Source organism: Piliocolobus tephrosceles, chromosome 15 (assembly GCF_002776525.5).
Source record: "Piliocolobus tephrosceles isolate RC106 chromosome 15, ASM277652v3, whole genome shotgun sequence".
Classification (NCBI taxonomy): Eukaryota; Metazoa; Chordata; class Mammalia; order Primates; family Cercopithecidae; genus Piliocolobus; species Piliocolobus tephrosceles.
Window position 1 is genome coordinate 1,639,792 of NC_045448.1, and position 24,374 is coordinate 1,664,165.

The 24,374-nt window shown below is 52.0% G+C and overlaps 1 protein-coding gene across 11 annotated transcripts in view; it reads right to left on the bottom strand.

Moving 5' to 3' along the window:
- Positions 1–24,374, bottom strand: part of MYT1L (myelin transcription factor 1 like) — a 537,379-nt gene that overhangs the window by 7,596 nt on the left and 505,409 nt on the right. For 9 of the 11 annotated variants that reach the window (XM_023192653.3, XM_023192648.1, XM_023192649.3 and 6 more), the window contains 2 exons: positions 11,857–11,948; positions 4,264–4,367 (listed from right to left, as the gene is read on the bottom strand). In XM_023192653.3, the coding sequence (XP_023048421.1) occupies positions 4,264–4,367; positions 11,857–11,948 (196 nt within the window). Of the gene's footprint in view, positions 1–4,257; positions 4,368–11,856; positions 11,949–24,374 lie in introns of all 11 variants that reach the window. The other 2 variants (XM_023192656.1, XM_023192658.3) reach the window with 1 other exon arrangement.

A 24,374-nucleotide genomic window follows, 5' to 3' on the forward strand; every position in this document is an offset into this window, starting at 1 on the left:
CTCAGGCCCTCAGCACTCATGTAGTTCACACCAACGCCGCTTGCCCAGGCCGCACCCAGCACTTGAGTCCCCTGCTCTCTCTTCCTCAGTGGCAGTCCGCTTTTTTCCAGATTCTGATAACAAGCAACTTCTGGGTGTCCCCTGGGGCCCAGGGCAAGCTTTTCTTGTCTCTGCTCTGGGGTCTGGTGTGAACCGAGTTGAATCGGATGAGACGTGTCTGGGGCATCTTGGAGTCCAGAACCAAGGCTTGGGTGTGCCCAGCGTGGGTGCCCCAGACCCTGAAGCTGAGGCCACACTGAATCCAGTTGAATGGAGTTGGGGAAACAGCAGATCCCACAGGCACCTCGGCCGTTCTGCTGGTGCTGGGCCACCCCGGGAGGAAGCCTGGTTGGGTTCCCGCCATTCTCCTGCCTCAGCCTCCTGAGTAGCTGGGACTACAGGCGCCTGCCACCTCGCCCACCTAATTATTTCTTATTTTTTATTTTTAGTAGAGACGGGGTTTCACCGTGTTAGCCACGATGGTCTTGGTCTCCTGACCTCGTGATCTGCCCGCCTCAGCCTCCCAACGTGCTGGGATTACAGGCTTGAGCCACCGCGCCCGGCCGGTGTCGGGACTTCTGATTGCATTTGTGCGAGGCCAAGTCCCTGAGACTCACTCTTCAAGCTGCCAAGCATAAGAATGGATTTTTCAGCCACATACGAATTGTATTTGGTCGCACTAATTGGACCCCAAATAGTGTTTAAACACATTCCAAATTGGAAAACTCATCTTCTCAATGAAATAAAATTGGGTTTGTCCTAATTTGAATTCTTACAACTGAACAGTGAAAAAAACCTTTCCAAGTTTTAGTAAGAACACTCCCGGGCTTGAGATGTAACACAAAACCCCTTCCGCAGAGAGTGGCGGGGCGGCCTTTCCCGCATCCGGCACAGGCGCGGGGGTCTCCCCCTTATCTGGCAGAGGCGCTGCGGTCTCCTTCCATCCGGCACAGGTGCGGGGGTCTCCCCCATCCGGCCCAGTCGCTAGGGTCTCCCCAATCCGGCCCAGTCGCTAGGGTCTCCCCCATCCGGCACAGGCGCAGTGGTCTCCCCGTCCAGCACAGGTTTGAAATTTAAAGGTTTGGACGGAGTTTCCTTTTTCCTTCTCTTGGATCTGTTCTTTACCAGATTAAAGCCTAGACCCCTCCCTGTGCAGGACCCTCATCACCGGGCTGCAGGCCTGAGCACTGACTCTACCGTTCCTCCCTCTGTTTCCGTTCCAGAGAGAACATCGGGCCATGGGCATCCACTTCTCATCTATCTCATGGCTTGGGCTTGGGACAGGCCTGCAGCCCTGTGTCGTCTCTGGCATGGGCTCTGTGCACAGGCCTGCATCCCCGTGTCAGTGTGTCTTGAACGTGTCATGGGGCACTGGGAGAAACCTGCCTTTCTCTTGGGTCAGAGTGGACAAGAAAACACGGGATTTGGGCCTGTTCCCCTTCCTGGCCATGATCCCTGAGGGTGTGAGGGCCTGAGAGGCATGGGAAAGTCAGGACCTTCTAAAGGAAAATGCAAGGGGTGTGAAGGCTGCTGCAGGGAGGTCAAGGCCGTCAGGCAGGGCTGCTTTATGCCCTGGAGAGCTGGCCTGCCCCATGTTCCTCCTCCATACTTCCCGGGCAGTGGCCGAGGCACAGACAGCATGGAGGGCTCCTGGCTGTGGGCGCACGTTGTTTTCTGGTTAAGTTTTGCCCCAGGTCTAACCCGTTTAAGGAGTATCAGGCTCTAAGCTGCCTGCGTCAGCAGCTGTCTGTCTCTGAGCTCAGGCCTGGTGCTCACAAAACAACTTCCGGACTGCACTCTTCATCCGACCCTGAGAGCTGCAGAGCTGGGGGACTCTGGCTCAGCACAATAGAGGAAGATCCATCCCTGGGCACATCTGGGAAGTCACCTCTCTCATCAGCCGAGTCAGTGAGAATACGTGTGAACTCTTCACATTCATTTTTGACATCAGGTCCAAATACATGCTGTTAGGAGCAACTACTCATCTCAGAGATAAAGAAAGGCACAAAGGAACCAGTGAGAACGGCCACAAACCTGAGTGCTTCCTGATGGGGAGGCCACGCCCGTGCAGGTGCAGAGAGTACCTGAGATTCCTACTCTAAGCAGCCTTCGCAGGCACATGTGCTGTTTCCTAGGGCGCAGACCCAGGCGGCATGACCTCTAAGCCTACTCAGCCCCAGGCTGAGCCCCAGCCCCAGTGCTTCATCCCCAGCTGGCGTCAGAGCTGCTGTCCGTCCCTCATGGACGGCCACGGAGCAGCCGGCCTTCACTGCGGAGGGAGGGGTTTTGGAAAGTGGGAAGAACCCCCTTCCTGAAGGGCACCCTGCTGGAACTGGGTTGCCCCAGTAGACCACCTACAACACCCTGGACAGACAAGGACATTCTGCCTCATCAGAGAGTGCCCCAAAAGGTGCCATTCAAAGGAGGAAATAAATTAAGATTTTCGGCTTGTCGCCCTCATAAACAGAATACAACTGTGAGTCCATTAAACCCATTTCCTTTGTAAACTACCCAGTCTCAGGTATTTATTAGCAGTGTGAGAACGGAGTAATACTCAAGCGTGAATTGATCTGTCCCAATTAAATAATCTTTGCTGACTAGGTCACCTCCTACTCTCTCCCAGAACCAGCAGCTCGTGGCTGCTCCGGTAGCCATGGAGTCTCCTATACAGTCTAAGATGCCGCCTCCATGGCCTCGGCTGGTCCCAGGGCTGAGAAATGCCACAGGCTGTTACTCTATTCCCCAAGCCCAACATTCAGGTAAGTCTTAAGGGAAATTCCAACCTGTGTTGGGTGAGCCCCAGCCAGGCCAATGTGAGATTCTAGGAAGGCCTGAACACAGCCCCTGGGGCCACCAGGTTGGTGAGATCAAGGCAGTGATGCCCTCTGGGGAAGGAGGTTGGCATCAAAACACCCAGGCAGCAGCCACACGGCCTTGTGGGGAGTTCCCGCCCTTGGCCTCATCCTTGGTACCCACAGGGGGACCTGGAAATCCCTTTCGGTTGCTTGGTGGGGCCCCAGCCCCAGAGGATGTCTCCATCCTTGGGAAAGCTGTGCCCAGTGGCTGAAAACCACCTGTTGAGCAGAGCAGAGCCATTGACCACACCTCGCTGACCACGGGAAAGACCCTCAACCTTCCCCAGCCTCAGCCGAGCAGAGCAGAGCCACTGACCACACCTCGCTGACCACGGGAAAGGCCCTCAACCTTCCCCAGCCTCAGCCTCTTCATTTACAGAGGGGGGTAATAAGGGAGCCCCTCCGAGTTCATTAGGAGGACAGCATCATCACGCAGGTGGCCGGTGGCATCACCGTCCTCATTTCCATCCAGTCCTCGGGCTCATTCCCAGCAAACTGAGCAACCTTCCTGGAGGCTGGTCAGCATCCTCTGAGAACCTCATCACACCACGGCCTGCTGGGGAGGGGCCGGAATGGAGACCTCATTTCTAAGAAGACAGGACACCTCTGCTCACCCTGAGGGTCGGGTGGTCAGCAAATAAATTCCATTCCCAGAGTGTACTTAGGCGACTGGGACCCTAACGCAGCAAGGTGGGGGATGCCAGGCACAAGGCTCACGGTCAGACAGGGTCCAGCCTGGCCTCTGTGGCCTCGGCTTGGCTGAGGAAGCTGCCTCTCCGTCTTAGAAGCTGTATGTTTAAGATGAGGCTGAGGATGTTTACCCTGTGGGCTGCTTGTGGGCACGGAGGGGGTTAAGTGACCACAGCTGCTCTGCCAGCGGCCACTGCTCTCTCTTCCCAACCCCAGGCTCTGCAGCCGCAAGTCACTGGGGCTGCTTCCCCAAACCCCAGACACCCAGGAGTCCTATGTGGCAGGCACTCCTTGTTTTAAATTCTGGGAACCTCGGCTGTCGCTATCCATTTAATATAGTGATTAAATAACACAAGGACCTGAAGTATCTTGGAAGGAAAGCCCTCATTGTTTGCAGGAACAGGTGATCCTCTGAAAATGCCTATTCGCAAATGCCCTTTATTAAAAAAGACAAACACACATGCAGACTGAAAACGAGAGAACCATGGCCCCTGCTACAGCAAACACTGCCATGGAATGGTATCTGTGGAAGATCAAGGTCATAAGGTGGAAAAATAAAGGAAGTAAAAGAGCAAAGAAAGCGGAAACGACAGCTCTCCTAAAAGCCAATTTCATGCCATGTGTCTGTAGTATAATAGCACGTGTTAGAGCTAAAATTGAGGGCTTCAAAAACTGTTACCTGAGTTCTGAGTTTAATCATATCGGCTTCCATCTGGGAATTGGATTCATTTAGCTCCTTGATTTCTTCATCTAACTGTTTGATTTCTTCATCATTTTCTATACCTGTAATAATGAATATTAGTTATGTTAAAACTATTATATACAAAAATATTAGAGTTAAAATTTTGGGAGTTTTCTTTGTTCCTTTTATATTCGTAATTGAATTTGCTTGGAAAATAGACTCTTGAATTAGAAAGGAAAAAATCATCACAATCTTGAGTCTTTCTATTCCCTACCACTGCCCCTTCCCCACCTAAGTCCCCCCACAAAAACAATCGAGACACACAGAAGATTCCCAGGCACTTTGAGGGTCAAGCTCCCTGGGACAGTTAACCTGGGTCTTAGATATATCCTTGGGACACGAGGCAAAAACCACCTGGTCCTGGGTGCTGATTTGCTGAGCCCGGCCTATTTTCTCCTGCTTTTGTTCTCTCTCCCAACTCGCTCCCTGCATCAGACATTCTGCAAACACTCGAGACTTGGAGCCAGGCTCTGCAGGCACATTCACCAACAAGGCCAGGTCCTCCCTGCCTTCACTCAGCTTAGGTTCTGAGTCGGAAAATGGGCAACAGACATGTAACCACAAATGAAGTCCAGCAAATGCTAAGGATGACCTCACCTTATCCACCAACAGGAAGCTGTGGGAAGTGGGAGAGGGACATGGGGACTGGCTGGAGGGAGACAGCCACAAAACGGCTCTCTGAATATTCGACATTTAGCGAATAAAAAAAATCTCATTCTGAATGATTAAAAAAAAATGTATTAACTAACAGAATTCCCAATTTGTAAACTCTGTCAGAATGAGTGTGTACCTGACCATCTGAGTGTCCCTGGTGGGTGACTGCTGCTCTGCCGAGGTCCACAGGGCACATGGATCAGTCCTGGCATAGCTGGGCACAGGGCCCAGATGCCCGTATTTACAAAGGACATTCTGGACACCTGCTTACCTGACTGGCTGTGTCTGGTTACTGGCAACATTACACTGCCAACACCAAAGAGATGGAGATTCCTCTCTATTTGTGACCACTTGACCTCACACAATTGGGTGTACACAGAAGGAGAGCAGGAGTTTGGCAAACACAATCACCCTAGAAAATTCAGGATTCGAGATTGCTGTTCTCATTGGTCACACAGCACCACAATGGATCTTTACTCAAAACGAATGGAAAATGTATCCAGGCCTCCTAGGAGGCTCCCAGTGGGTAGATGCTGTTTTCAAGCTTTGCAGACAGAAGGGAAGAAGGGGTGCAATCAACCAGAGTCCGAGGCCTGAAAGCACCCCAAGCCCCTGCTGACATCAGCAGGGCAGAGGTGGAGGCTCCTCTCTACCAAGACGTCAGAAAGATGAGAGTAAGAGAAAGTGACGGATCAGTGGGATTGGGCCTTAGATGCTGCTTTTAGTGAAATGAAAAAAAAAAAAATTTATACCCCCAAGATAAAAATACCCAATGCAAAAAAATCCCAATTCATAAAGCAACTAAATTATGAATGAATGTGTCATTTAAGAAGCATTTCCCACAAGCTTCTGTTAAACTGCAAGCATTCAAATGCCTCTAGAACACCTCCGTGTGAAGGAGGCCCTCAGAACACCACCTGGTGACGCTTCCACCCTCCACAGCCATCACGGGCAAATTTCTCAAGCACGTTCCTAGGGATCCCATCTTGCAGAGGCCTTTCAATATATTTCCATCAAAAACCTTGGACCGGGATGTTTAGTTTGAAGAATTTATGAGAAATGTCAAACTAACTGGCCTATCACGCTTGGTTATCTAATTGATCTGCCAGATCAGGTCAACTGTTCTGACAGAAGTCAGTGTCATTTTAAATCCAAACAAAAGTCTTGACCCGGGTCCCATGACAACCTTTCATCTCTAATTTTGTTCTGGGGGTGACGGATGGGTGGATATTACTTCTGTAGCTCTGCTCTGTCCTGGGGGACCACCCTCAGGCCCAAGTGGTCACCAACAGCCCTTTGTGGGAGCCTGGGAACATCTCAGTCCTGGGGCTGCCCATGCGGCTTCATACAGCATGCCATTCCTTTGTAAGGGGGAGGAGGGAGACAGGGAAACGGTGCCAGGAAGAACCGGCAGGTCACAGAGACATTCCCGGCCCATAGGATTCTGGAGGAGGAGGGAATGTGGAAGAGGAGGGCCTGCAAACTAATTCTGCAGAGCTGTCCACAGCCACATCCCTGGGACAGCCTACGAGCCCCAGGCACGTGTGAAGTCCCCTCAGGGAGAGGAGAGCTCTGGGTTGGGTGGGAATTCCCCTTCCCCCTGCAGCAGGGCAGTCCCTGGCCCAGGAAGCAGTCCCTGGGGTTGCTGGGGCCTCTGAGCTGAGCCTCACTTTGTGGATGGTTAGGCTGAAACTAGAATTTTGTTGTTGTTGTTTGTTTTGAGATGGAGTTTGCTCTTGTTACCCAGGCTGGAGTGCGATGGCGTGACCTCGGCCTCCACCTCTCGGATTCAAGTGATTCTCCTGTCTCAGCCTCCTGAGTAGCTGGGATTACAGGCACCTGCCACTACACCTGGCTAATTTTTGGTATTTTTAGTAGAGATGGGGTTTCACCATGTTGGCCAGGCTGGTCTCGAACTCCTGACCTCAGGTGATCTGCCTGCCTCAGCCTCCCAAAGTGCTGGGATTATAGGCGTGAGCCACTGTGCCCAGCCACAAACAGGGTTTTATAATACATTCCACCAGTTGGCCTGTGAGCCCTCAGGAAGAAACTGCCATTATAAAAAAACTGGCCCGAGCAGGGAGGGCCCCAGCTGAAAAGCAGCATCTCAGAGCCAGAAAATCCACCCATTGGACACCAAACCAAACAAGTAAAAAATCCTACTCAAATTAGCATAGCATGGTCCTGGAAGATTTTGATTTATTTCAGGATCCTGGTAGCGCTTGAGAGACCAGCGTCCCGTGGTGAACCCAGCCAGCACTGGTCACTCTCACTAATGGCTTGGTGGAATTTCCAAGCCTCTTGGAATTTCCTTCTCCTTACAGCTGAAGTAGAAATGTGAGTTCCCACACTTTGGAGCTCTCAGGAATATTAAGCGAAATAAGTAGATGAAGTTCCTGACAAAGTGCTTCATGTTTTCGGGGCTCGATGGAGGTTAGAGCTCCTTTCCCTAGCTTGCTTTCTGCTGTGATAGTAAAAGGAAAGAAAAAGCATTATCTTATTTCCTTCTCTCCTCAACACTGCCCCTGCCCCCACTACCCCCCAAAAAGCCACTGATTGTACAACTTCAGCCAAGGTGCCAAGGCGCTAAGAGGCATACGGCGAACTGCAACAGGGTTCTGAAGGGAGACTCACTAACAGGGTCACCCTGGCTGCTCAGGCAGAGCTGAGGGCTAATGCGTGATGAGATCACTCCACGGATAAAGAAAATAAGGGGATCCTTGTCGAGGAGAGACATGAGAGTAGGCTCGTCCCTAAACTTAAAAAAGAAAGAAAGAAAAATACTTTAGAGCCAGAAGGGAACCTCAAGGACATTTGGAATAGCTGCTTCCCTGTCAAATGCTCAAGAGAAAGAACTAAAATCCAGTGCCAGGGTCCTTCTTGGCCGAGTCAGTGCCTCACGGTGGGTCCCGGGGGCTTCTCTGTCCCGCACAGTATCTGGGCCTCATGCGGAGGGAAGCTGCTGAGCATCTTGTGAGAAAATGACCCCAGGAAATGCTTTACACTAAGGATATGAAAGAAAAGAAGGCCAGGCGTGGTGGCTCACGCCTGTAATACCAGCACTTTGGGAGGCTGAGGTGGGCAGATCGCTTGAGCTCAGGAGGTCAGGAGCAAACAGTGGGCAACATAGTGAGATCTCGTCTCTACTAACATATTTCAGGCCAGGCACGGTGGCTCACGCCTGTAATCCTAGCACTTTGAGAGGCGGAGGCAGGTAGATTGCTTGAACACAGGAGTTTGAGAGCAGCCTGGGCAACGTGGCGAAGCTCCATCTCTACCAAAAATACAAAAATTATCTGGGTGTGGTGGTGCACAGCTGTAGTCCCAGCGACTCAGGAGGCTGAGGTGGGAGGATCGCTTGACCCTGGGAGGCGGAGACTGCAGTAAGCCAAGATCGTGCTGCTGCTCTCCAGCCTGGGTGACAGAGTGAGATCCAGTCCAAAAAAAGAAAGAGAGGGATTGTCTTTTCCACATCTGTGGCAAAGGCAACAGGAACACAGAGCTTCGGATGCGAAGCATGGTACCATGGCAGCAGAAATTGGATGCTGTGCCTCTGTCCTCTGAAGAGCAGCAGGAAAGATTCCCTTTCCTGGATTAGCTACACAGACACGGAAATGATGCCTGGGCACACAACTGCTGTGGGGATCAGTAAGAACCCTCTCGGTTTGGTGCAAACAGTGTTAGGAATCAACAGCCCCAGGCGTCAGCACCCACTTGGACTTAGGAAGACCTGGGTGGGACCCACTTCCACCAGCTGTTCTCCCAGTGACCTGCAGCTCCTCTTTTTCACCCGTGGACGTGCGTGCAGTAGGATCTGCAGAAGGGGAACTTTCTGTCCTGAAACTTAGCACTGCACGAACTGTGTCCGGCAGCTCGGGTGGAATGCAGCGACCTGGCTGAAGGCTGCCCAGCAGCAGGAGCTGGGCCCAGCGGGTGGGCGGTGACCCTGGAGTGCCCGTGCCCTGGCTGCTTTCCGGGGGATGAAGCCCAGTTGTTGGTTCCTCTAGTTTAGAGTCACAGACCAACTGCTTATCTTCATCCCTCCGAGTTAGCACCTGTTTTTGTGAATTAACTCCTTGTGTGCGGCAGTAATGGGAATGTCTAGTGCCCTAAATGCCGACTCAGGCCCGCCAACGAAGAGACGGCCACCTCAGGGATCTGCCCACCGCTGCCCAGGTGGACCAGCCCAGGTGTGAATGGCTCCTCCTCTAGGATCGGCAGATCTGTTCTCTCCATGTTTTCTTTCCTTTTCTGTTTTGTTTTTGTTTTTGTTTTTTGTTTTTTTTTTTTTTTTTTTGAGACAGAGTCTTGCTCTGTCGCCCAGGCTGGAGTGCAGTGGCTGGATCTCGGCTCACTGCAAGCTCCGCCTCCCGGGTTCACGCCATTCTCCTGCCTCAGCCTCCTGAGTAGCTGGGACTACAGGCGCCCGCCACCTCGCCCGGCTAGTTTTTTTGTATTTTTAGTAGAGACGGGGTTTCACCGTGTTAGCCAGGATGGTCTCGATCTCCTGACCTCGTGATCCGCCCGTCTCGGCCTCCCAAAGTGCTGGGATTACAGGCTTGAGCCACTGCGCCCGGCCCCTTTTCTGTTTTGAACTGGACTACCTAACCTAACCGCCACTTCCTTCATTAATGGGGAACAAAGGCACATGGACTCAGATCATTGTCTAAGGATTTCCGCTTTAATCCAGGGTTATTCAGGGGTGAAATGCCCTCTAAGTATTTTGAAAAGCGCCTGGCATGTGGATGGAGATCAGGGAATGTTTTCTTTCTGGCAAGGAACACTGCTCCGTACTAACTGGGAAGCAAACGTCAGCTATCCTGGTATCTCAAAAGCAGGGTCCTTACACTGGCTGCTTGGGACTGCACCCGCAGGGGGAGGTTGTGAGGGTGGGTCAGGGTATTCTGGAAGGCAGATACTGACAGGAGCAGCCTGGGAGGCAGGATGCCTGCAGGAGCCCCAGACTCTGAGGACCAATATCAGGAAGCTGATGACCTTTCTGGTGAACAATGGGCCACATGTTGAGGAATAGTTTGTGCTGGCTGCTGGCACAGGGAATCCTGCAGGCACACACGTGAGACATGCAGGTATCTCTCATGCTGTCCTCAGGACCACCAATAACAGTCAGATGAGAGGAGACCCCCATGGCTGTGGCCAGGGGCTTCATGCCTGCATGCTGGGGAGCTGCTCAGGTGTGGCTCACTCAGTGGATTTGGGGAGGAGGTGCCCTTTGGTAAACGTACAGCAGGAGGGTCCCAGGTTCTGCCCAGGGTCAGCTTTACAGGACGGATCTGTGCATCATAGGTCTGGGAGCCTTCAGCCCAGGGCATCCCGTGCTTTGTGGTGCTTGAAGAGCTTTGCCGGCTCCTTTTAGAAATACAAAATTAGGGGTGCATCTTGCAAGTGAGAGCTGAGAAGGGGAGGCTGGGCTTCTGCTGTGAAGGGGACCAGTCTGCTCAATGGCTACAGGTTACAGCTGATCTCATTATTCCCAGGGGCCATGCGCTGTAAAGTTATCTGCACACAGGCTGAGAGCAGAATCACTGCTTCTGGAAACAAGGGGCCAAGCTCCTGCCAGCCTCTGGTCCCATTTTTGTCAGTCGAAAAATAAAAAAAACCCTGTTAATATTGTTTGGCTGTGTCCCCACCCAAATCTCATCTTGAATTATAGTTCCCATAACCTCCACATGTCTTGGGAGGGACCTGGTGGGAGGTAATTGAATCATGGGGGTGGTTACCTCCAGGCTGCTCCTGATACTGAGTTCTCACGAGATCTGGAGGTTTTATTAGGGGCTTTTCCCACTTCTCTCTGAACTTCTTTCTCCTGCCGCCATGTGAAGAAGGACATGTTTGCTTCCCTTTGCGCCATGATTGTAGGTTTCCTGAGACCTCCCCAGCCGTGTGGAGCTGTGAGTCGATGAATCCTCTTTTCTTTATAAATTACCCAGTCTCGGGTACTTCTTCATAGCAGTATGAGAATGGACTAATACACCTGTTTTATGTGTGCTCCAATTTAAAGACAACTTATTTAATAGATACTGTGGATTCCTTAACATTGAACTTAGAGCCAACAGTCAAAACCATGACTCCTGTCTGAAGGGAGCTTGGCTAACGTGTGTGTTTTCTCTGTGAGGCACGTCACAGCCCCCTGCACTTAGGAACACCAGACACTTCAGCTGCTCTGTGAATGCACAGGAGTAACTACGAAAGCACTGAGACCACTGCCTGTGTCTACAAATGACTTTCCGCAGGGAGGTGAACTCGCAAATAGAGTCCCCAGGTCATGAGAGTGGACTGTGCATGTTTCTAAGGGTTTAAGTGGCTCTCTTCTCTCCTGCTCCTCCAGAGGCCCCCAATTTTCCTTTGCAGAACTCTCTACACACCTGTGCCAGTTGGTGACAAGAGACACCCTCAGAACAAAACAGAGTTGCAGGTGGAATCAAGAAAATCAGGCACTAGACATGCTGAGAGTGAGGGTGACAGGGGGAGGGGTGCCATCCTTGTTATCTGTGGCCTGGGGGGGCCCCAAAGCTGCTCCTGGGTGGAGAAACTGCAGATGAGGGCCTGAGGGACAGAGGCAGAAATGTGGGCACACTGGGGTTCCAGGGAACAAATCGACCAGTGCTGGAGAGACCCTCAGGACTTGGGCTTGTGATTCCGGTGAGTAGTGCAGTTGGTGAAGCGGGGAGACGGTTTTGAGAAAGACTGCTTTTTTTCTCAAGTTGCTTAGCTTTATAGATGAGAGAGCCAGAATTATCCCTGCCCCTGCTTTCTAAGAAAAGTGAGCTGTAACTGTTAAAGGACACAGAGCTGGCGTGGCTGTGCCCGCTGGGCCTTCCTGACCATGTGTGCCACGAGGGCTGGAGGGGTGCTCACCGTTGCTGGCCCGCTGTTTGATGGTCAGCATCTGCTCTCCAGAAAGCTTTGCCTTCTTCATCGCTGACGTGGCTCTCGGGCATCCTGAAAGGCTGTGGACAAGACACAGGACGGCCATTAGTCAACTGTCTAGTGTCCCAGCGCCGCAGGGAAGCAGTGGTAAGCAAGGTGTAGAAGAGCATTATATTACTAGGTTGGTTGCCAGCAAAAGGCTGTCTGACAATGAGAAAAAGCAAAAAGACCAATGCGTACAGCATGACAGTTATGCACACGGGTGCATGTGTGTGTGCATCATGTGTGTGTCCGTGTACTCACGCATGTGGTGAGTGCTGGTCATGGGCGCTCGGCTGGAGCTGCCTCTCAGGGGGGATCTTGGGAGCTGGGGCTCTGAGCGCGGAAGAAATTTGCCCTTCATTGTATAACTTTCAGAGCTTTTTGAAACTTTTATAGAGTGATAATGTTGCTTAAAAATCTTCTTTACTATGGGAAGCATCAAGCTTATAGAAAGGTTGGGTTTAAAAGTTAATTTCAAATCTACAAAAGTAGAGAGCGCAGAATGATGAACTCACCCCAAACTCAGCTGTCCCTCAAGGCCAGTCACCTGTGCCCCTCCTGCTTCCCCAGTCTCAAGGGTGAAAACATAACCGCAGTCTCCTTATCTCACCCACAATTTTTAGACAGTTTTCTAATATCATCAGCTATTCAGTCTGTTCTCAAACTTCCCGGTGTCTCTTCACTTTTCTCAGCCACTGGTTTGTTGACGTCAGGATGTGGCTCAGCTCTTCACAGTGCATGTGGCAGACGTGGCCCGTGGCCTCCGGGGCAGGAAGGCGCCTCTGCCTCCTTTTCTATCCTGTCGGGTGTTTGCTGAAGACGGCACGTCCTGTGTGCGGAGTGCCTCTTCCACGCAGTCCCGTGCCTCGGCTTCCTCACAACTCCTCAGCCTCTGAGGGGCCTTCCCTCCCTCCCAGGGGCTCTTGGACATGCTGGTCAACTGGAGTCCTCACTGTGCCACCGGCCAGGGGCCATCTGGCACTTAACTATGGGTGAGGTGAAAAACTTCTGTAGATAATGTGTTTTTTTTTTTTTTTTTTTTTGAGACAGAGGCTCTCTCTGTCGCCCAGGCTGGAGTGCAGTGGCACGATGTTGGCTCACTGCAGCCTCCGCCTCCTGGGTTCCACTGATTCTCCTGCCTCTCCCTCCTGATTACAGGATTACGGCCTCTGGGATTACAGGTGTGTGCCACCACGCCTGGCTAATTTTTGTATTTTTAGTAGAGACATGGTTTCACCATATTGGCCAGGCTAGTCTTCAACTCCTGACCTCAGGTGATCTACCCACCTCGGCCTCCCAAAGTGCTAGGATTACAGGCATGAGCCACCGCACCTGGCCTATAATGTTTTATATATGTATATGACATACATGTTTATTCTCTCTCTTTATAACATTGTATTCCACCTATATATTAAGTGTTAGACGGACCCTGTCCATAAGTGGTGTGATGGCCAGTAAAATAAGGTGGAGTTTGGCTGGGGTAGTCGGAGGAGCGCGCGCCCGACTCCAGAGGAAAACCATCTCCTTTCTGGCTCCCCCATCTGCTGAGAGCAGATACGTGTTAGGGATATATCTAGAAACACTCTTTACTAGCGCAGGCAGATTACATAATTATTAGAAATATCTCTTTAATATCTGCACTGATATAATTAAGCTTTCTAGATATTGTTTTTGTAATACATTTTTTTAAATTTTTTTTGAAGAAAACGGGAAAATTCATAGCAGAACTTGATCATAATACATTTTCCACTGGGGATATTAGCGGTTGTTTTTGGGGAAATCCTATCTTAGTATAAAAATATTTTCAGTATTCTTCATCAACACCACAGGTCTAAGTTGTTATTTTTTTTGATGTGATGTTTGCATCTCATAATTATAACAGAATATTCATATAAAATTCTAAATAATCATTGCTGTTGCCTGACTGTGTCCCCTGAAAACGCGTGCACTGAAATTCTGACCCTCACCGGGATGGTGTGAGGGGGAGGGGTGTGTGGGAAGTGAGGAGGCCTCGTGATGGGATCCGTGCCCTTATAACAGGGACCCAGAGAGCTCCTTCACCCCTTCTCCCGTGTGAGGACCGAGTGAGAAGGCGCCGTCTACCAACCACAGTGCAGCTCTGGCCTGACGCTGAATCTGCTGGCACCTTGGTCTTGGACTTCCAGTCTCCAGAACTTGGAGGAATAAATTTCTGGTTTCTACGCTGCCCGAGGTATGGTATTTGTTTTTGTAGCCCTGGAACGTCTAAGACAATCACCAGTATTTGTTGTTCATCCCAGAACTCTGTGGTTGTGAACTGCTGTGTTTGCTGATGATGTTCCCAGGTTCAATGGGAGAAGGAGCAGCGGGGACTTTAACCCCAGCGTCATCAGCTCTGGCATCATCAGCTCCTGTGTCCTCTCCTATCCCAGGGCAAGCCCCACAGGAAGCCCCAGGAGCAGAGAGGCCTCTGGGAGCCGGGTGGCGTGACGGGGTGGGCACGGTGGGCGCCCTGGCTTCTCCTGCTCACCCTGACTGCATCCCAGGAATCTGGATAGTCCCTGAGGGGGTCCTGGCTCATGGTTCCCTTGGCTGTTTGTTTGCTCATTTATTCGTTACTAGATGTTGGCATTGCTGCTTCTGATGGGGCCTCTCACCGTGCCTGCTGCTGTTTACACCGGAAGTCCCTGTGCTCCTCAAGCTCTCTTTAGTGTGGGGCGTGACCGAACCCCTTGCGTTCCAGAGGGAACAGGCTCCTCTTCAGGCCTCCCTGATGGGGCCTGGGCAACAACCTGGCAGTCGCCCCCACTCCGGGGCCCCCTCCTGGGTCTTCTCCTGCCTCCCCATCAGATCCCAGCAACATGCCTTGCAAATCCGGCTGGGGTGGGCCGACACTTCTGCTCCCCTAGCTTATCCGTAAATCTGCTTCTGACGGCGAGCTGGATGTTTTCATTTGTAAAAATAAGTTCTCAGAAGATCTGTTAAGGCTCTCCTAAAATAGGATGCTTGGATTTTAACGCCACTTTTCCCTTTCCCGCCACTGGACACACTGCGGCTGTCGCACACGTCTTCCTGCAGGTGTGCCTGCGCTTTGGCCACCCTCATCCAGGTAGACTCTGCAGTCAGGTGACCACATCTGGCAAGTCCTTCGTGAGACCAGGAGGCCCATCGGACCTCACACCGCACGCCCTGATGCTCTAATGCACATAAGATGTGGAGCTGGCTAGGAAAGACTCATGCATTCCTGTTTGCTCACTTGTGAAATGAGAATAAAATATTGAATTGACTGTGTTTGTGAAGTTTAATGAAAAGAATGTGTATTCTTGAGGGCAAAGATTAAAATGCAATTTTCGTTCACTGCTCTGTATCCCCAGGATGGGAGAGTGCCGGAGACAGAGCAGGTGCCTAGTGACGATTTCTGAAAGCATAAAATGTCTGAATGCATTTTGTGATGGCTCAGTGAGTGGAGGTCCAGGGTGAGTGTGAGCGCACCCAGGCCCTGGAAGGTGCAGGCGGAGTCCCCGAAGAGGCCTGTGGCAGGATTTTGCAGGACTTCCAAGTTGAAAGAAGACTCTTGGCCGGGTGCAGTGGCTCATGCTTGTAATCCCAGCACTTTGGGAGGCTGAGGTGGGGGGATCATGAGGTCAGGAGTTTGAAACCAGCCTGACGAACAGGGTGAAACCCTGTCTCTACTAAAAATACAAAAATTAGCTGGGCATGGTGGCGGGCGCCTGTAATCCCAGCTACTCGGGAGTCTGGGGCAGGAGAATCTCTTGAACCCGGGAGGGAGCGGTTGCAGTGAGCCGAGATTGCACCACTGCACTCCAACCTGGGCGACAGAGCAAGGCTCTGTCTCAGAAAAAAAAAAAGAAGAAAAGAAAAAAAGACAACTCTTGAGTGCGGCTGCCGCCCTGGGCTGAGAGGAAGGCTGGGGTGAGGGCCTCCTGCAGAGGTCCTGAGACTGTGACTGTAGGACCAGGATGACGCCTGGTCGGTCCACGGTGCCTGTGGCCCAGCCCCGCTCAGTGTGACCCTCAGAAATGCAGGGAGTAGCTCGCATCTTCCGTCCTCTGAACCTCCCCGGCCCCTTCGACTTGCCCTGGGTTTGTGAATAGCCGGGAGCTGCAGGTCGGTCGGGAGGGAGGGCCACAAAGGCCTGCGTCCTTCCCCTTGCCATCCTCTCAGCGAACAGCCTCTGCTGTTTGCCCTGAAACCCCTCCCTTCTCTTCATCACTTCAGTCCAGGTCTGTGCTTCTCCGTCTGCGGGGCCCCTGGGCCTCAGCCTAGGTCCCAACCATTCCATCCCAGAGCTGAGAACGGCCCCAGGGCCTCAGCCGTGATTGCCCCCGCCCCCAGGAGAGCTTCCAGCAGCTTCTGTGAGAGCAGCTGCCAATGCTGGAACATTTCCTAGAGCAGGGGTCCCGAAACCCTGGGCCGTGGCCTGTTAGGAACCGGGCGGCACAGCCGGAGGTGAGCGGTGGGGAGCCAGCATTCTCACCGGAGCTCTGCCTCCTGTCAGGTCAGCGGCGGGATTCGATTCTCACAAGAACGCAAATGCTATTGAGAACTGCGCCTGCCAGGGGTCTAGGCTGCGGGCTCCTTAGGAGACGCGAATCCTGATGGTCCCAGGTGGAACGGTTTCATCCGGAAGCCACGCCCCCTTTTTCTGTGGAACAATTACCTTCCACGAAACCGGTCCCTTGTGCCAAAAGGTTGGAGGCCACTGTCCCAGAGGGGCCTTGGCGACGGGCCCTTCTCGCATGTGCTGCCTCCCACTGTCACTCACAGATTCCCCAGGCCAGCGATGCCCCCTGTCGCTCGGTGAACGCCCCTGGCGCTCCCACTTGAGTTTGCTGTCCCGCCCTGTCCCCATCCAACGGACCTCCCAGCTCTTTACTGTTTTGTCCACAAAGCAGAGCCCGGCCTGCACCAGGAGGCCCTCCCGGCCCGGGCTCGGGCCTACCACAGCGTCGCCTTCCTCGAATCCCGTGCCCTGGGGCGCAGCCTCCCGGGACGAGGACATGGACGGTTCACATCCTTGGTTATTGTTTCCTCTTCTGCTGGTCTAAGGGTGGTTCCCCACAATGCCGAGCACATTGCTGTGTGTATCCCGGTGTCCAGGAGCCTTTGCAGATGGGACGTGTTTAGTAAAATTGCACAGCATAGAAAATGGAAACAGACTGACATGTCAGCGATTTTTCCTTTAGGATTCGGCTTCTGCAGAAACTGCCCCCAGTCTCCACCTCACTGGGGGTGCGGAGCTCCCCAGCCTCTTTCTCTTTTATGGGTCTTGCTGCAGAATTTTTAAAGATCTGCTCAGGTAAGTCCTTTAGGGCAGATCTCACTTTCTTTTTCCCACAGTAGACTAAATGCTTGCAGAATTGTAGGTGCAGGCCTGGCGGAGAGCATTCACCCATGAACGAACAGCTCCGCAGTGGTGGGGCGGAGAGTGGACCCTCGTTTCCCTGGCTCTGCTCCAGGCTTGTTTCTGGGGGATTCTTGTTATCCACAACCTAGGAGTTCCAGGGAGAAGCGAAGGACGGACTCGGAAGTCAGACTTTCTCTGCTAAGTCCTGCTTCCACTGCTGACTCATTCTAGCGACCTCTCTAAGCCCAGGTGTTTTATTTGTAAAATGGGAATTTAAAAGCAAACAAAATTCCCTACCTCATAGGGATATTTTGAAGGTTGAATACAGAGAAAGGATATTAAATGAGATTCACGAAAGGCAGATGTCAGGATAACCAGGCCTGGGAGAACAGGTGAGGTTCCGTCCTGTGGAAACAGCCCAGTGAGCTCCGGCTGCTGGGGGCCTGGCTCTCTGGGGGACACGGTTGACAGCCCGAGGCGAGGCCCCTCTGCGGCTGGGCTTGGTGACCCAGCTCCCAGAGCCTGGCTGTGTTGGTGCGGATGTGTCTGCCGCCTTCGCTCAGCGGCACCAACAGGCCCCTTCCCCGTCCTCTCTGTCGCTGGGGTCCCTCCCTGCTCCCACTCGTCACGAGGGGGTGCATTTGCTTCTTCAGTGGCTCTTGCCTCATGACACTGTCAGCTCCACCCCATCAGGGCCATCCCTGCGTCCTTTCCATCCCCTCCACTCAGAATCGCGGTTCGTGCCAGGGACACCATGGGCCCTGGAGGAATGTCTGTTGTGTGAATAAAATAGGAAGGACAGTGTCCTGCCTCTCAGTGGTCAGGAAGCAGGAGGGGCCGAGAGGCCAAGCTGCTTTCCGGCTCTGATTCTGAGGAGGGAGAGTGTAGGGGTGCATCCCCCTGGGTGCACCTCCATGGAACCCTGACAGCCACCCCTCCCCACGCCCTGCCCGGAACTCTGGCCTCCAGGCACCAGACAGTTGGTCAGGCTAGTGTCCCAGGGCTGCCTGGCCCATCTCTCCTTTGTCCTGTATTTTATCTTTTCTAGTTTAGAATTTTTTTTTTTTTGTCTCTTCTTAACCATAGGTGGCTTTTCCTGCATTCAAACCCTTAGACTGGAGAGTGGCTCCAGGCATACAGGTGCCAGGCACACAGCACCACCCGAGAAACTGTGTGTGACTCCCTGTGCATCAGAACGCTTCATCGCCAACGGAACGCCCCGTGGCACAGTTATCTCTTTTTTTCTTTTAAAAATATTTTAATAGAAACTAGGTCTCACTATGTTGCCCAAGCTGGTCTTGAACTCCTGATCTCAAGCGACCCTCCTGCCTCAGCCTCCCAAAGTGCTAGGATTACAGGTATGAACCACCACATTCAGCCTTTTTGTTGTTGTTGTTAAGAAATAAAACAGAAATTTTCACGGCTTAAAGTCCCATGTTAAAAATTTTGTATGATCCATTACTAACACATCACACAAGTACTTTCCAGCTCAGGCAGTGTTTGGGGACCCAAGGCAAGCGATCGTTCTGAGCTACGCTGTATGGATTAGCAAATGAAGCAGAAGCACTTGGGAAAACCGGACAGGCCCCACGGACAGCAGTTCTGTGGTGTGTGGCCATTCCTGGCTCAGGAGCAGAGCTCCCTGCCGGGTTCCCAGAAGCTCGGGGCCCTGGTGGGCACCCCCCGAGGAGAGAGGAAGGAGCGCTCAAGCCCCAGTGCCACTCATGATGCCCCCTCCCTCCTGTTTTAGATTCAGCAGAGAAACCAGCCTAACAGGGAGGAGGTGCTGCATGAGGAGCCAAGGACATTCCCAGCAAATACTTTCACAGCTTAAAAGCCGCAGCCAAAAGCAGCTGCTGAGACTACGCCAAGACAAAGGCGCATAAAATGAGGATGGACATGGTGCACGGCTGGCTGCTTTGACCTGACTTCAGGGAAACCCCGTCACCCACATTCTCTCGCTGCAGGCGCTTCCTTCAGGCCACTGAGTGAGCGCGGAGTGAGGAGTGACAGCTATGGGCCACCCTGGGGGTGGACCTGTCCTGTTCCCAGGCCCCAGCGTATGGGGCCTCACTCTCTGGCTGGGGGGCTGGGGCCTGCATTGTAGGGTGAGAGGTAGACCAGAGGACGCTGGGGTCCGGCCCGTTGGTTCCACCCCAGGGTGGACCCCTGTTGTCGGCAGCACCGGGGCCCCCGCAGAAGCTGTGCTCCAGCGAGGCTTCACACGGCCACCTTGTCCTCAGCTCCCCTTGGGGGCCTCAGCTCCTGAAATCACTCAGTGTGGTCAGAAGGTGGCTCCTGCTGGGAGGTGAGGACTGGGATACTTGTCTACTCTCATGTCAAAAAGGCCCATTTTCTCGTGACTTGATTAAAAACTTCCTTATTAAGTGTATTTAAATAGTCATATCTATTAGGGATCGCCCATCCCGGCTTCTCCTACCTTGAAAATAAAGGAACAGAACTCAGTGGTGTGTGGCTAATTAAGTGCATGGGCGAGAACCACCCAGAGGACCCACCGCTCCGGGAAGCAGAGGCCGCCGGTGCAGGGAGGCAAGCCCCCCATGGACGGGGGGATGGGGGCGCCACGCTGCCAGAAACTGCAGAGTCCACATTCCTGGACCCACACTGAGGTTCAGCACCGGCTGTGCCCACAGTCTCATGCTGCTTCTCTTCACTCTCAGTTAATAAAACTGCCTGCTGGGAATGACAAATAATGGTGTTATTTAAGGAGCAGGAGCCTTCAGCAAGAGTTTGGGAAACTAAATTAGGAAACAAAGACGGGCCTGAAGAATGATGCATTCTGTCCAAACGCGGCTGTGTCAGTGCCGCCAATTCCAATCCAGTGACTGCACCGCCAGCTCAGGTCCAATTTGGAAGCGAACCCTGTGAGCCGGCCCAGCACAGCCCTGGGGGCGGTGGCCCGGTGTGGGGACAGTGCCATCTAGCGGGCGCCTGGGGGCCTGGGGGTGGCGCTGGCCCAGGGCTCTTAGGGGAAAGTCCACAGACCTGGTTCAGCCAGGGAGGTCAGCCCACGGCTGGTCTCGGGTGGTGAGAGGGTGCTTTACTATTTCATCCACACGTTGCTTCTGAACGTGAGACCCAGCAGCCTGTTACAGAAACGCTTCTCCAATTAAAGTCAAGTGCTGCTGAGGGTAGGTTTGAAAGTCACCAAGTTTCAGTGCGGGAAGTTCCAGGCAGCAAGTAGTTAAGTGGCTGCTCCACCCGCTTGCCCCAGGCCCCAGACGTCTGGCACCAGGCGTCAGCACCAGGAATTCCAGATGAAGGTTCCAGGGGAGGCCCCGACATTTTTATCAGGACATCAGCCTAGAAGGGCCTTTTTCTGGAGAGCATTACGGTTGGAAATAACTAAAGAAGTGAAAATTTCGAAGGGGGATATGGTTAATAAGACACAGATTGGGAAGAAAAATAAGTAATTTGAGAGGAGGTGGGAGTGTGTGCAGTTTTGTTGCACCTGGAAGGTGCTGGAATGAGGAGAACTCGGGACAAAGAGCTCCGGGTGGGAAGAGCCCAGCCAGGTGCTGTCTGCGATTCAGCAGCCTCTGAAAATCAGCTCCACCCAGCCAGGGGCAAACAGTTTCCTTCCCACTGAGTTTCACTCTAACAACATTTTATTTATTTTACTATTCACTATTCCACCACTACTATTATAATACTCTAACTGTATATAATTTATATGAGACACCATCTACTCCGGGTACATACATACACTATTACTGTAGATTTTAATCCTATTCTTGTCATTGATTGACTCATGATGACGGAGCGCATCTCCTCAGTAAGCAAACACGGATGTGGTGCAGCAGCCACAGCCTCTCCTGCGTTTGCCCCGGTTCCACGGGAGCAGCTTTTCTGTGGTTTGCTTCCCGGACTCTGGCCCCAGCATGTGTGAGGAAGGGCAGGAGGGTGTTTTTGGAGCCAGGTGACATTTCTGCCTCTGACTATGTATCAGATCTGCTTCCATCTCAGTGGGAAGCAATGGCATGGTGGTCCCTTCTCAAGCCAAGATCCAGAATTTGGAGGTTTTTCCCCTAAAAATATTCTGTGTCAAACAGGGTGCTCTCAAACCATGGAGCGAGGGGAGCGTTTCCAGAACGGTGACCTCTGTGCCGGGTAGATGACTCGGCCACAGCCACACAGGCAGGTGGTACAGGAAGTGCAGCCCTGGGTGGCTGCGTGACCACCCAGAGGGCCCCCAGCTCCCAGCCCAGGTCCCTCCCACTGGGGTGCACGTCCACCTGCCTCAGGAAACAAAGGTCCCTCTCAAAGCCTGAGGGATGGCAGCTACCCACACAGCTCATTCCTGCAGCCCAGGGAGTCCACCTGCCTCCTGCCAAGGGATGGACTCTGGAGCCACTGCTATTCAGCAGTGACAATCAAAACACTGTTAGGAGAAGGAGGCCTGAAAAGAGACGTTTTGAAGAGCCACTTCCGTACAGTCCTAGCAGGAGGGTCATGACAGTGCTAACAGCAGTGGTGAGCTGCTGTGAATGCTTTACTTATCATGTGCTGGTAGGCTCTTCAGACTTGATCCACCACTCAAACAACCTATGACCATCCCATTTTACAGAGGAGAGAACTGAGCAGAATAGCTAACTTGCCCCAGACCATACAGTCAGAAAAGGCAGGGCTGAGTTTACACCCAGGTCATCCAGCACCGGCCTCACTCTCCACTTCTCCTCCTGTGGCCTCTCTCTATGCACCCGTGAGTGACAGATGCTACGCCCAGGCCCTGCCAGAGCAGTACGGGCAGAGGTCCCTGTGAATACACACACCATAGAGGGAGGCGCACGATCCGACGACATGATGCTCTGCACCATTACAGAGGGAGGTGGAGTCTGCATGGGTGTTTAAAGATAGACATTTGTTTGAAGAGGATGAGGAACAGTGGAAGGGCTGAAGAAGCCTGAGCAGCATGTCTCCAGCTCTGAATTTAGGTCTGGGTGCCCCCAAGGGGCAGAGAGACAGAGTGAGCTGGAGGGATGGGTAAGAGCTTATTAGGGAAGATCTCAAGTGCCTTACGGAGGAGAATGGATTTAGCTTCTAGGCAATGACAAAGGATTGGAAGCATGTAATCCTGGCAACCACACAGTAGGGTTTGCTTGGTGGAGAGCTCACTGGCAGTAGCATATGGAGGATGCTTGCGGAGAGCAGAGGGCAGTGGGGGGCCAGGGAGGAAGCTGGCAGAGGGGACTGGGGGAGGAATGAGGGAGTACAGCCTGAGGCAGCAATGGCAAGGGTACAGAAGAGAGCACCCACTCAAGAGGAGTAAGAAGGGCTGGGGCTTGATCACCCATTGGATGGGGCTTGCTGCTTTTGCATTCCAAATTGATAGTTTGGTTGAGTATAGAATACTGAGTGTGCAAACATTTTCCTAAGAGTTTTGAAGGCATTGTTCTATTTGATTATTGTTTCCCACATTGCTGTTCAGTACATCTTTTATTAGCTTCCTTTTCTTTTGTCTCTCACTTTGTCTGTTTGTCTCTCTCGCTCTCTGTATCCCCATTCCAGGTTCTCAAAATTTCATGATGATGAACTTCTGTGTGGTTGGCTATGACAGTTTTATATGTCAACTTGGAGAGGATACAGCACCTGGTTGTTTAATCAAATACTTATCTAAGTGTTGCTGCGAAGGTATTTTGTAGAGTGACTAACATCTACCATCAGTTGGCTTATTTTTATTTTTATTTTTTTTTGAGACAGGGTCTTGCTATTACCTAGGCTGGAGTTCAGAGGGATGATCATACTCACTGCAGCCTCCAACTCTTGGGCTCAAGCAATTCTCACTCCTCAGCCTCCCGAATAGCTATGACCACTGGGATGCATCACCATGCCTGGTTAATTTTGAAATTTTTTGTGGAGATGGTGTCTTGCCATGTTGCCCAGGTTGGTCTTAAACCTTTGGGCTCAAGTGATCCTCCTGCCTTCTCCTCCCCAATACTGGGATTGCAGGTGTGAGCCACCACACTTGGCCTCGTTGACTTTAAGTAAGGAGATTCTTCTCAATACTCTCAGTGGGCCTGACTGAAGCAGTAAAAAGACTTAAGAACATAACTAAGGTTTCCCTGAGGAAGAAGAAATCCTCCCTGTGGAAGGGAACCTGTCCTGATCAAGAGTTTCTAGGCTGTCTGTCTGCCCTACAGATTTTGGACTTGCTGAGCCAGCCCCAGATGGTGTCGGACAGTTCCTTGCGATGAACCTATCCGTATATAAATCCTATTGGTCCTGCTTCTCGGGTAGAGCCCTGGACGACACAGAACCATTTCATGATTGCATGATGACTCAACGAGGCCTTTATATCTAAAAACTCAAGAGCTCTGTTATGGGGATTTTCCTTGTTTTCCTTCTTTGGGAATTTTCTTTCTTCCATTTTCTCTATTCTCTCTACTTCTTCAGAAACTCCTATTAGTTGATGATTAACTCTCCTGAATTCTTTCTCTGTTTTTTTAAACAAAATCTTTTATCTTCTTTTCTCATCTCTTTATAATTTATGGGACATTACCTCAATTTTACATTTTAACTTTCTAAGTAAACTTTTTATTTTTTAAAATAGATATTCGTGTTCTCTGAATGTTTCTTGGGTTATGAATACAATATATTTTAATGTTCTTTCTGTTCTTTTCTGTCTGATGACAAATTACAGGTTTTTAAAAAGATTGCTCTCTTTCCAGAGATGTTTCTGCTTCCTCCGAGCTTTTTTTGCCCCCTGGTAAGGCTGGTTTGTTTACCTGGTTTCTGGCATGTTGTTTGCTGCTTGCCTTCAGTGGCCAGAGTCCTTGGCTGTTCACTCACACTTCCCAGACACTGGTGCCTGGAGGCCCTTTATCTTGGATCTGTTGGTTCTAGAGAAGAGGCCCCTGCTCTGTCTGGAGTGGCGGGGAGTGGAGAAGGCAGAGGAGCAGGAGGAGCCACTGGATTCCCGGAGTCACACAGGACCAAGGCCTTGGGGCCTCTCCATGTCACCTGATGTTCCCATCTTCAGTACAACGGCTCATCCTGTTTCCAGCTCTTCTTACCACCAGCTCCAGAGCTTCTGTTCTAGCTTCTCCTTCTTCTGGGGAGGAGGAGGCCTGTGGCAGGGCACCCAGGAGTCGAATCC